Below are 13502 nucleotides of genomic sequence, written 5' to 3'. Positions count from 1 at the left end.
ATAAAACTTATTGTTTTTCTAAATTTTCTTCTTGTATTTATTTACTGTGCTATATATTGTTTATTATTATATACAATTGTTGTAGCCTTATACAAGAACATTTCATCAATATAATTGTAATCAGCTGAGATATGGACGATTATATGGATTTAAAAAGGAATTTTGAGTTTTTCCACTGTTCACTACTATTGGCTAACTTCCTGATTCGCATCCTGATGTAACTTCCTAATAGAATTTTACAACTTAAATTATGTGGTTTGGGTTTTTATAATTTAAAGCAGTGAAGCGCACTTTTAATAATAAATTGGTATTTAGCAAAACGCAGTAAGTCAAATCAAAAGAGAAAGAAGAGAGCAGGGGAGAATTTTTAAAAAATATCTAAATTTATTGGCAAAAAAATTAAAATTACATAAATTGAGCTTTTAAAATGAATAAACCCTTTTTTTTTCTTTTTTCATTTAGTCAAGGAGCTCCAGTTTTCTTCGAAGAAAATTGGGAAAATAAGGAAATTTTGTTATCTTTCTGGCATTATCTAACTGAATTTAATCGTAAAGATTAGAAAAAACAAAATGTAATCTTTTATTACTCCTAAACTAATTCTAAATCTAAATAAAGTGGCTAATTCAAATATATCAGTGAATGCAATTTTTTCGCTGGTAAAATTGTTTCATGCGATTGCCGCATCTTCGTTTGCCGTTGAGAGAAAGAGAGATCCTGACTGGTAAATGTTTCTCCAGGAAATGCATTTCACCAATCAGGTTTCACCAATCACAAGAGTAAATCAAAAGAGTGAAAATAACCCTTGAAAATTTCAGAATCTAATTTGAATGTAATCGTTAACCGTAATTGGGAAACATGACAAAAATTTTCAGAAAAGCTAAAATTGGGAGCACCAAGTTTGCTACTTTTGAGTTTAATTCGTTCTTACCTATTTTATATAACTTTATGAACGTTTACTGATTAAACCGTTTAGTCCATATTTATGACGCTTATTTCTTTAAAATATACTTTTTTTGTTTACAGAAATGCGTCTGCTTCGTCTGTTTGTGGGAGGATGTGATCATGATTCATAAATTGAATGTCATAATTAAGTTTTATCGCATCTCCCTTTTTAAATATGTGACATGTTATCTTTTTGTTTTAAGAAAGTAAAAAAGATAACGCGTTTAATCAGTTTGTTTCTAAATGACGTAATTCATTGCTTATAAAATCTCCAGCAAAACTAAAAAAAGTCCTTTTTAACTATCATAACAAACCTACACAGGTTTGAAATTTTTTAAAAACTATTTATTGATTTTATTCAACTGTTACTCACTCTATACTGTTACTTAATTTATATTACCAGGGTATTTATAGTTGATTTTCTTATCTTTGTTACTATTTATAAATTAGTTTTGCTATTATTACAAAATTAATTTGTCATTACCAAATGGTGTAGTTTTTCGCACTGCCATTTAATTTCTTATACAATTATCTTCTTTTATAGAATCTCTGTTTTTCATATTTTTAAAGAAATGGCTTTACAGTCTGCGATGTTCGTTTTATGTGCTATCTGCTTAAGCATTGTCATCCCATCTTCAGGTTTGTTATTGATTATTTTCCTACTGTATTTTATTGAAATAATTGTATTTTAAACAATCTTAATATTTTTCTTGTTTGTAGCTGTCAATGTTCTGTCTGTCTCTGAACGAGAAATCTCCTTCAATCTACACACAAATGCATCTTTTAACTTGAATTCAAGGTAAAGATTTTTATTTATTTTTTGAATTTTTTATTTTTATATCTACCTGTTAGTGATTCTCTCTTCTTTTTAAAACTAAATAAGTTTTAATCAGGAAAAGACATCTATAAATGTGTCTGAAAAAGAGGCAATTATTTTGAATTTTTATTAGCTTACATTAGATTCTTATTTAAAACATCTAAGGCTTACATGCTGTTATCAAGCTGTAAGAAAGTACCAAACAATTATTGATGCTTAATTAATTGTGGTAAAAAATACCTAATGGTTTGATATAGGTACTGTAGTGATATGTTTTTACCACCAATCGAAATGAACCGCCAATCATAGGAGACAAAATATGTGGATAATATTTTTAAATTGGAAAACTTTTAAAAATCTTATGCTCTTAGCTTTTTTTTTAATAAAGCTAAGTTATAGCAGGTTTTATCATTCTTTGTAGACATCTCTGTCTATCTATCTATATATATATTTATATATATATATATATATATATATATATATATATATATATATATATATATATATATATATATATATATATATATACTGCAGCAGGGTTGGGTTTTAGCCCTCAAAAACTGGTTTTTGACATGACAGTGGTAAAAACCGTGTTTTTACTGGTAAAAACCGTAAGAAAACCACTGCTTTCTTTAATTTATGGCATATAGCAGACAATATATTATTTTCACGTAATTGCCTTTATAAATGAATGTTGTAAATGATTGCTATTGATTTTGCAACTATATACATGTATTCTTATGGAAGGATATACATTCATACAGAAATATTGTAATATACTTTTTGAAAATAGTGATGCTTACTTTTATCATTATAGCTTGATTTGCAAAGGATTCAAAACTTTGCACTTCTTAATTGTTAGAAATAAACAAACAAACAAAAAAGCTTGGAACTATTAATAAATTCAAGAACTAAAAAGAAGAATTTAAAATTCGGAATTTCTTAAATATTACAAATAAGCTAAACAAAACTTTCAAAACTTGTAACTACTAACAAACTCTAAGTCAAGAATTACTGCTATTTTGTCAAGTTAAAAACTTTTATTCAGTTGAAAAATCACATTAAACAAAACTTAATTACAAACAAGATTAAATGTTCAGTAGTCGGGGTCACTGTGCGAAGCATACGATAGCAAGTGACTAATTTTGCGCATTTTTCATTGCCCAGTCGATTTCTGTTTTAGTCAAGAATCTGTTCTTATATATCTTTTAACAACTTTTTTTCTAATTTTATTGCCCAAAAATGAATTTATTTTAAATTATAAGCAGTTAAACTCAAATAAAAATTCAGTTTTACCAGAACTATGGGTTTTTGACAGAGGGGTTTTTGACATGACGGTAAAAACCGTCATGTGTCAAAAACTTGCCTACCCTGTATTGCAGATATTCTATTTTTGAACTGCAGAGCATTATGGTTAGTATCATAAGGTTTTGGAATTTTTATTTTGTTTTTTTAAAATCTCTTCTGTTGTAGTTTTTTCCCCAATTAGTTCAGATTCTAGAGCCACATTTGGTTTTTGGACCTCTTATATGCATCTTTTATGTTCCATTTATTACATAAATTTAAACACTTGTGTAGTATTTTTTGAGAAGCAGTAAAGTTATTTTAAAGTATAAAACTAGGTTTCTGTATCTCCAAACTTTGTTAAAGCAAATAGAAATTAAATAGATTGCATCTTTTTGGAAATTAATAAAATATTTTAGAACATTTACTGCTATTTAACTTATATTCCTTTATTAAACTTGTATATGATTTCTTATTTGTTTTAAAAATTTTGTGTATTTACAGTATTGTTTCTTTTTTTCCCCAATTCAATTTTTTAAAAGAAAATGGTTTCTTACTTAATTCTAATTTTCTTGTTATTTTTTTTTTAAAAATCTAAAAAAATAAAACCAGAACTAATTTTCTTGCAGTACAATTTTATTGAATTAGTTTATTGAATAAGATATTTTAATATATTTCAGTATATTCTTGATACCTCAAACTTCTTTATCTTAAAAACTTTCTAATGTCAAAGAAATATCTTTCTCCTTGGCATTACATATCCACATAATATTAATTATAATTCCTATATCAAAGAGTGATTTTCATCTCAAAACCTTGTTATGTCGAATTTTTTTTCTAAATTGAAAATGAATTTTTACAAAAAAATCACAAAGTAAATTTATTGTGGATCAATTTTTTTCTATTTAATTTGCATAATTATTATCTTACTTTTATAAACAAAATTATCATTGCTGTATTTAGACTTAAAGTCAACTATCAATACATGCATAATTATTAGTAGTTATTCTTATGTTTCAAAACTTTACTTTTTAGAGAACTCTTTAGAGAATATTTAGTTCTAAACTTCTTATCTCGGAAACTCCCTATCTCAAAATTTTCTCAGTGTCCCTTTTGAGATATAGAGAGTATACTGTACTTAAAAAATTGTGAACATGTAGTGGTTGTTTTAACTTAAACAAAGAAAATAAATAAAATTATTCAAAAATACGTTTAATTATTAAAGTTTTGGATTTTTATTGTGGTGGTTTTTTGGTTTTAAAATTAGGTTTACAATATTTGTTTTTCTATTTAGTTTTATCTTATATTTATTGCAGAGTAAGTAAGAAATTTTTTCAAAGTGTGAAACAAGATAGACTTCTTTGTTTCGTCCCTTATCTAATTTTGATTGTTCTTATTATCTTTAGAGACAATAGTGATTTTTAAATTTTTCTTTTTCTGAGATGAGATGTTTATTTTTTTATTTATTAATTTAAAAAAATAAAAATAGGGTTCTTTTTGAAGATTATGTGTTATTCATTTCTATTATAAAGCTATCTTTTCTAATTTCATGCCCAAAAACTGATGATTAAAAATTCATAACTTTGGTTTATAAATTATAATTTTATATTTAGATATTAAAAATGAAACTTTTATTAAAAATATTTATTGATTTAAAGGGCCTTTATTGTTCCGATATTTGCCTTATGTAGAATTTTCTGATTCACCAATATTTTACAGCCACTTTACCACAAATATTGGTCCCATATAGAATTTTCTGATTCACCTGATATTTTACAACCACTTTACCACCAATATTGGTCCCATGTAGAATTTACTGATTCACCCAATATTTTACAGCCACTTTACCACCAATATTGGTCCCGTATAGAATTTTCTGATTCACCCAATATTTTACTGCCACTTTACCACCAATATTGGTCCCATATAGAATTTTCTGATTCACCCAATATTTTACAGCCACTTTACCACCAATATTGGTCCCATATGGTATTTTCAGATTCACCCAATACTTTATATCCATTATTCGACCAATGTTGCTCCTACATAAGCCATTCTAGGACCAATATTAAAAAATCTAGACATCCCAATACTGGTCCCTTGGTTCATGTTCTTATATGGCCCATATCGAGCCAATTTTGAACCCAACTAGGGCCAATGTAAAATTCTTAACACTATTTGGTTATGAATGTTAATTTTAAATGGGGATAAAGTATTTAAGTAAAACAAGGTTGCATTAGATATTGAGCTTTACAATGTTAGAAAAAGAAAATTCTAAAGTGTTTTTCTAATATCGGGCCTTAGTAGTAAGTATTATAATTGCAAGTGGATTTTTCTCTAAATAGTTGCATTTGGAATTTAAAAATTATTAGTGTTTGGCTATTTGATATTGACCAAATTATATTTTTTCATATAAAAAAGGCATTGAATAGAGATTACAGTTATATATTAATTTTAAAACCATTGAAGTGAGTTATAGCTGTTCTATTATCTGTAGTAAGCATGTTACTTTTTATTATGTACTTATGTTTTGAATATGGCATCACAACTTGCTGCAGTTATTTGAATGTAGTTTGACAACAAAATAAAAATAATAATTTTGAATTTTTTGCAAACGAAGCAGGTTGTGCGAATAATACATTTGTGTGTATAAATAAATGTAGGTTACTTAAAACTTATTATTTGTTGATTCATAACTTAAAAAAATGAGTAAAATTATTCAGGAAAATCTGCAGTTATAGTATCTTATTATGAAGTGCTTATTAATTATTTGTTTTGTTCTGAATAATTATTTTAAAATTTGTATTATTTTAGCGAACCAGTATCTGAAAATGTTACTATTTGGTTTGGCTATACGGATGGTAATAATTTGTATCCATTGCCGAATAGCACTTTTGTTGAAAATGGAACTCTGATCGATTTAACTTTTACTCTTGCGGCAAAAGAAGCTGGGCATACAACTGTAATCGCTAAAGTGACGCCACCTATACTAATGTAAGATGAATATTATGAGTGATCTTTTTTATTTTCATGAAATGTTGTACAGTAGGAAGATGCATTAATGATGACTAGACATCATTTTTAATTAAAAAATTAAAATCTGCTATTTGATGAGAGAACGTAAAATTTGTTTTTTCACTTAAATTGTCTCAAAAGACTCACATTTAAATTGTGTCAAGAGAATATTAGTATATTAATGAATATATGTGTGCTGTTTATTAAAAAGAAATATTGTATTTTTAGTACTCAGACATTTATAGGGCATTGAAAAAGTTTTTAAAATATCATTGATGTCAGTTGTGCTTTATTAGTCGTAGTTTTAATATACTGAAATAAGTATGATTTTGTGATAGAACTTTTATCTCGCCTGAAACAGATAACCACCATTCATTTACAGTACCAGAAATATTTAGGACAACCAAAGTGTTGCCATTTGTATTTTTTTAAATATTATAGTATTCTGTTTTAAAAACATACCATGATAGACTGCCTTAAAATTTTCTACATTCCTACCCAAACTAAATTATTCAAACATGTGTTTTCTGAGTATCCAATTCAATTAAAATTTATTTTGAATTATATAAGATATATCAAGATATATGGTGAACAAATTTGGTTCAGTCAGTGAAAGGAAAACAACCGGTGTTTTAAAATGTTAGTATCTACTTTAGAAGAGTAAACAATTTCTTTCTGAGTCTTTATATATCTGTATATATAAAGACTTATATTTCTGTCTGAGTCAATTCTTTTTGAGTCTTTATTCTTGTTTTATTTTTGTAGAAGTAGACCTATTTTGTAAGCATTTATTTATTCCAGATCTTAAAGAGTAGCAATTTGGAAATGTAGTTCAAACAAAGATTTTTATAATTGTTTAATTATTCTGAATTCGAAATATGTGAATTTTTGAGAGAAAAAAATTTTTTATACACATTTTTTATGGTGTTTATTTCTTGGATCTTTTTCTTTCTTGAAAGGCTTTATTTATTTTTTAAATGACTTATCTTTAATAAGCATGCATCAGAAAAAGTATATAATGTATCAAGAAAATAATATATCAATATATATATATATATATAATGTATAAAGAAAATATCAGCTGGTAATGCTTTTCTGCTACTTTTTTAAATGAAAAATCAGAGTTCACTAGATCAATTTTAAATAAATTACAATGCTTTGAAAATTATAATATTATTACTTTACTACAATTTTTGTTAATTTCTGTTTTTCAGTGTTAAAGACGCATATATTAGAGTTGGTGTGTACAAGTATGATGCTTGGAATGTAATTAGCTCAATAATTGGATGGTTATATTTCATTGCTTGGTCTGTTTCATTTTATCCACAGATCATTGAAAACTACAAAAGGAAAAGGTGAGAATTATTATACTTAAAAAAAAAATTATATTTTAAAGTTTCTGCTACAAATGCACCAATCTTACCTAGCAACAAAATAACTTGAGCCCTCATTGGGCCAATATTCATGAATCTAAGCTCAATAAGCGTTAAAAGGGCCTTTATTTTTCCAATATTGGCCTTATATAGAAATTTCCGATTCACCCGATATGTTGTAGCCACTTTACAACCAATATTGGCCCTATATAGGTTTGTCAGATCCACCCGATATTTTATATCCATTATTTAGCCAATGTAGGCCCTATATAGACCATTCTAGGACCAGTATAAAAGAATCTAGGCATCCCAATATTGGTCCCTCGGTGCATGTTCTTTTACGACCCATATTGAACCAATTTAGAACCCAACTGGGACCAAGGTAAAATTGTTGCTAGGGGTTTTTAGCTGCTTTCACAAAAATTAATTTTTGCACAAAATTACTCCTCAATTTTTTATTATTATTCTGATTCTTCTTTAGTTGTAATAATAAAAATTCGGATAATTTTGTAAGAACTGCTTTAAAATTAGCACCTTTTGACAAGACATGGCTTTATGGGTCTAATTCTCTAGAATCTTATTTTGTAAATCTATAAAGAGCCTTTATTTAAAATTGTAGTTTTTATATTTTCTTGTCTGTATGTAAGAGAATTCCCTAAATTTTTTAACTAATTATTTTTTTTAATCATTAAAATACACTACATATCTTGTCTGTACGTAAGAGAATTTCCTAAGTTTTTGGATTAATTATAATTTTTTTTTTACATTAAAATACACTACATATTTGTAAGGAATTTCGATACAATTGCTCCTGTCTTAGTCCTTTTCAGTACGGCTTTGCCTTTTAATTTTCAGAATTGTGCTAAGCTTGAAAAAAAAATTTTAATAATAAATTGTTGCTAAAAGTTGATACTTTTTTTTTTTAATATTTAAGTTTGTAATTGTTGATAATTTGGTGTTACTTTAGTTATGAATTATCTGCAGATAAAATTATTACTTCAATTGCTCTATAACTTTAAACTGTATTAAGAGTAGGAAATTAATACTTTTAAATGATAACTCCTGTTCCAATTGGCACAAAACATTCCATCTCATCACTGTAAGGAATTTCAGCATTTTATTATATTTTAATTTATTATAATTTTTCTGGTTTTCGTATGTGCTACCAAGTATAATAATGCTACCAGTTTATGCTACTTTATGTGCTACTAGTTTAAATGTTTCATTGTGTCTTTACTATTTGTATAGCTATCTTGAATGCGGGGAAGTTATCTATTTTGGTTTTATCAAACAATGTCTTTATGGCTGATAAAATCTCAGATATTTTTGAAACATTTAATGAATGTTTTCTTGTTTATAAATTGTGCAATATTATATATGTTTTAGGAAGCAGTTCTTAAAGTTTGATTGATTTTTAATATTCAATAAGTGTAGATTTAAAAATTTAATTTGTGACAGAAATAGCTCTATTACTAATATTTAGCTGTAAAAATGAAATCCATTTTCTTTAATTAGTTATTTTAAATTTAAATTACGATAAAATTTTTTTTTCGTACATTGTATTTTGGATTTAAAGTTTTATGTTTTTCCTTATGCATATCTATAAAGAAAAGAATAAATAAAAAATGAAATAAAAGAACTTTGAAATATATCTATAAAAGCAGATTAATTTAATTTTTATGAATTTAATATTACATATTTTATTTTAAATGCATAAACAAAATGTGAAATAAATATCAGATTATCTTCCATTTTAAGTTCATGGCATATTTTTTTCTTTCTACTGTTGTCTAATCTAAATAAAGCTATTTTATACACTGTAATATTTAAAAAAAATATTTTTACTTTCTCTTTTCAGGTTTTTTATTTAGTACCCAGGAATTAACGTAAAAGCTATTTTCACCCATAAGCTTTAAACATGTAATAAGTTACAAATTTATTTGATTTGCTATTTTCATAACCGAAAAAAAACACTTACATTTCTTAAAAGCTCTGGCTTCCATTTTTTAATTTTTTTTATAAAATAGTATTTTAACTTTTCTTTTTTTTAGAGATTTGTGTATTATTATATATTTTTAAATGTATTTACAAATTGCCTAGAAACGTCTATATTTTTTAATTGATATCAATAGTCCTTCTAAATTTTTGATTATTGCTTATATATTTTTATTTAGTGTGATTGGATTGAACTTTGATTTCCTTGGTTTGAATTTGACTGGATTTATAGCCTATTCTGTTTTCAATATTGGTTTGAAATATGTTAAAGAAGTTCAGGTAAATCTTTTAAAATCTTTAGGTATATATTTATTGTTTTTAACAGTGTAGTTGAGATAATTTTATCTCTGTTTTTATAGCTTGAATATCATACAGTGCATCCTACTGGAATTATACCTGTTGAAACCAATGATGTTGTTTTTGCTGTTCACGCAGTATTTGCTACTCTTGTAACAATTTTCCAGTGTTTTATTTATGAAGTAAGTTAATAGATTTACACAGGATTGTTGTTATTTTTTTTATCTTTTATTTTCCTTTCTTTTCTACCTTTGAACTGTGTTTATATTCTGGTTGTCAATTTTATTAAAACATATACGAATAAACTTTTAAAATCTATTAGTTTGAAGCCAGACATAATCTAAAAGTGTTATCATTTAGCTTTTTAAATTTGCATTAATAAACTAATAAGTATTGTGATTATTGGCCAAAATTTTTTACTGTCAGTGCTAAATACAGGTGCATCTCGGAAAAAAAAAATATGTTTTCGTCTTTCAATGTAAATAAAAATATTTTTCAGTTACGAAAATTGTTCGAAATTTTTTAGGAGGAATTAATGTATGTTTTTTCTACTATGTCAAAAACTATGCTTTTTTCAGTTTCTTTATTAGTTATTAAATAATTTGAGTAGACATAATTTTTGAACATCGGAATACAGTAGACTCTTTTCAATTTTAACTCAAATGGGATGGGAGAAGGCTCAAATTTATTAAAATTCAGTTATCCAAAATTCAAAAATAAGCACTGTTTAAAGAAAACAAAACAATAAATATAGCATTGAGTCAAATAAAATAAAATTTTTAATAAAGAAATAAATTTACCGTACAATATTCTTAATTTTTAATAATAACCTTCAACTCATATATTTATTATAAATTTTGTTGTAATAAAGTGGAAATTTGTAAAATCATAATTTATGAGAGAGTGAGAATAATCTTTGTACGGAATTATTTAAAATATTTTGTGATATCAGTTTGTTTTAGCAGCTACATTATTAATTTTGCAGTATTAATAAAATTTTCAGTATCATTATTGCATGAAATAAGTTATTTTTAGCAATAATTTAAAATTCCACAAACTTCTTAGATAATTAATCATTTTTAGGGCTACAGAAGGGGCACATATTAAATTACTTTTGTTCCCTTCTGGAATTTCTTTTTCCTTAACATCATCATCCCATTTTTGAGTCACTTCTTGTACAATGACGTCTTTGATTTTTTCGCCACGACGAATGATCTAGTTGTCAATTTGAACATATTCGTCATGATTGATTCCAGAAAAAATTTCCTGATTTGTTTGCACATAATTTTATTTAATTAATCGGAAACTGAGGCATCTTCAAGTGTAGGGATATCTCTTAAGATTAATTTTACTTTATAGAAATAGTTAGCAATAATATAGCAAATGATTTGTTAAATGCTTAGCTAAGCATTAATCTGCATTAAAAATTTAATACTATTTTTTCCCTTGGTTCTGAGATCTTGGTCTTGGTATCTGAGAGTTAAAAAATGAGTTATCGACTTTTGAATAAAGAAAAGTTTTTTTAACAACTGAAGAAGATGAAATTGTTTTTCTTTTATTTTTTTATTATTTATTTCTTTTTTTTTTGTTGTTGTTAGTTTGCTCCAAGAAAAATGAGAAAAGTAAAATGACAAAATTGCTACTAAAAACATTTTGTTTCAATTTTTAAAAAAAATAGATGCATTTTAAATTTTAAGTCAGGTCTCTTATTCAACTTATCTGCATCACACAAAATTAAGTGATGCAAATAAAAATCTAAATCAATGCAAAATTGCCTTCAGATAAAAGTATAATCTGATATTGAATTTCTTAATAATCAAACTAAAACTGTAACCACATAAAAACAAATCAGAAAAATCAAAATTAATTTAGTTGTTAATACCCTTATAAGTTTGAAATAATTATGTATATTAGTTGAGCTAGTATTTCCTAATGGGCTACTTATTTATCTTCATCTTGTACAAGTACGTCTTTTGGTTGATCAAACTCCTAAACTTTTTGAATTGGAGCAAATATTAACGACATAAAAACTATATTTGCTTCTAAAAATATGAATATGGTGGTAAATGTTAGCGTGCTTCGAGCGCACAAAAACTGGCACCCATTCTCAAGACTTGCTAACTATGAATTCCTTAATCTTCCATTCTTTTTTTTAAAAAGCAAATGGCGTTTTTATATCGTCTTTCTGCTTCAATTTCTTGGTATTACTCATTTGAAGTGATTATTCTTCATGTTGTAATATAAAATTGAGTTACGAAAATCATGCTTTTGAATAATAAAATTAAATTCATATTTGAAACACTAAAGGAGCAAACTGCCCCAAAGTCTTATTATTATTTATCTTGCTAATGACTTGGTTGCTTCTTAAAAAATATTTAAATTTCTTTCCTTTTTCAAACTGTTAATTCAATTTGTTTTACTAATTTATTGCATAATAACCTGTTTTTAATCTGGTTAATTTGTTAAATTTATCTCATAAATGGAGAATCTATTTGTAACTACTCAACTATTTTTCAGCGAGGAGATCAGCTGATTGCAAAGTCTACAGTTGCAATACTTGCTCTTGTTTGGTCTACAGCTGGAGTTTTTCTTCTACTTACTGCTTTGCATGTTAACAAATACACTCCTTGGTTGACCTTCTTGTATTTCTTTTCCTACGTAAAGTTAGGAGTTACTCTGACTAAGTACATTCCTCAGGTATGTTATAACTTTTTTTAAAAATATTTTTTTGTAATTTGTCATACAGAGTTATCAAAGTTTTGGTATTGGTTATCATTTTTATATTAGACTCTTTTGGTGTTAAGTTTCATGACAAAATGTGCAGTATTATTTTGCTTTATACTTTGTTTGTCATTTAAATGATAATGAAGGGCACCAATGATTAAAAAAAAGTGGAAAAAATGAATTTAATAAAAACCAGGAGAAAGTCATTTTAATTCTATGTGCTGTAACCTGGGTTTAAGTAACTTGTAACCCATTAAAAAAGGGAACCACGTGCATATAAACATATGTATTATTTTAAAAAACATGGATTTAAGTTATATATTAGCAATATGCAATTTAGAAAGAAGAAACTTAATTAAAAGTTTACAGATAATTATTGCTATAATTCAAAGAATTGTAGATACAGTTATTTTTATTGTTACAATTATAAAGACTAAGAGTTAAAAATTGGATGGGATGTTTTTCAATAACTTAATATTATTATGCTTATAATAAAAATTATAAATGTTATATTTCAAATAAAAATGTAAAATGTGTCTGCAATAATGGGATTGTTTTTGTTTTTTTTATTTATTTTAAAAAAAAAACTTCAAATTATCTGCAAACATTGATAGTACATATGAAAAGACATATAGAAATTGGCAAATAGAAGAAGAGCTCTTTTGAATGATGTTACAATTTTTCTGTGACTGATGATACAAGTACAAGCTATATTACAATTTTAATAAGCTTTATTATTATTGCAAAATACTTAAAAACTACAATTTTTGATTTTATATCGGAAATAATAAAAAAATAAGAAATTTGTTGATGAAGGGATGCTCTTAAAACTTAATATTTTGTTATGTTGTTCTTTGTATCATGGAATTGCTTAGTACTTCATAAGTAAAAAAAAGGAAGAACTGTTAGAGCATTTTATAAAACAAGAATGGTAATGCTATAATTAAAACTATAGCAGTAGTTTAACATTGTACAGAGGGATTAATACTAATATTCTAGTTAAAGCTTATAGCTAGTTAATTCTAATGTCTAGTTACTCAAAATTGTAAAGAACA

At 25.8% G+C, this 13502-nt stretch overlaps 1 protein-coding gene across 6 annotated transcripts in view; it reads left to right on the top strand.

The window, feature by feature from the left end:
- Positions 1–999: 999 nt before the first annotated feature.
- Positions 1000–13502, top strand: part of Ctns (lysosomal cystine transporter cystinosin) — a 32365-nt gene continuing 19862 nt past the window's right edge. For 4 of the 6 annotated variants that reach the window (XR_011637651.2, XM_016061041.4, XM_016061043.5 and 1 more), the window contains exons 1-8: positions 1005–1346; positions 1487–1581; positions 1663–1741; positions 5858–6037; positions 7273–7413; positions 9606–9705; positions 9786–9905; positions 12241–12420. Coding sequence is in view for 5 of the 6 variants with exons in the window: in XM_016061041.4 (XP_015916527.1) it covers positions 1515–1581; positions 1663–1741; positions 5858–6037; positions 7273–7413; positions 9606–9705; positions 9786–9905; positions 12241–12420 (867 nt within the window). In the remaining variant the exon portion in view is untranslated. Of the gene's footprint in view, positions 1347–1486; positions 1582–1662; positions 1742–5857; positions 6038–7272; positions 7414–9605; positions 9706–9785; positions 9906–12240; positions 12421–13502 lie in introns of all 6 variants that reach the window. The other 2 variants (XM_016061042.4, XM_071185119.2) reach the window with 2 other exon arrangements.

The sequence above is a fragment of the Parasteatoda tepidariorum genome, chromosome 5 (assembly GCF_982258835.1).
Source record: "Parasteatoda tepidariorum strain Cologne lab strain chromosome 5, Ptep-v5.0, whole genome shotgun sequence".
NCBI lineage: Eukaryota > Metazoa > Arthropoda > Arachnida > Araneae > Theridiidae > Parasteatoda > Parasteatoda tepidariorum.
The sequence above is the reverse complement of the archived record's forward strand: the minus strand, read 5'-3'. Positions and strand labels throughout refer to the sequence as shown.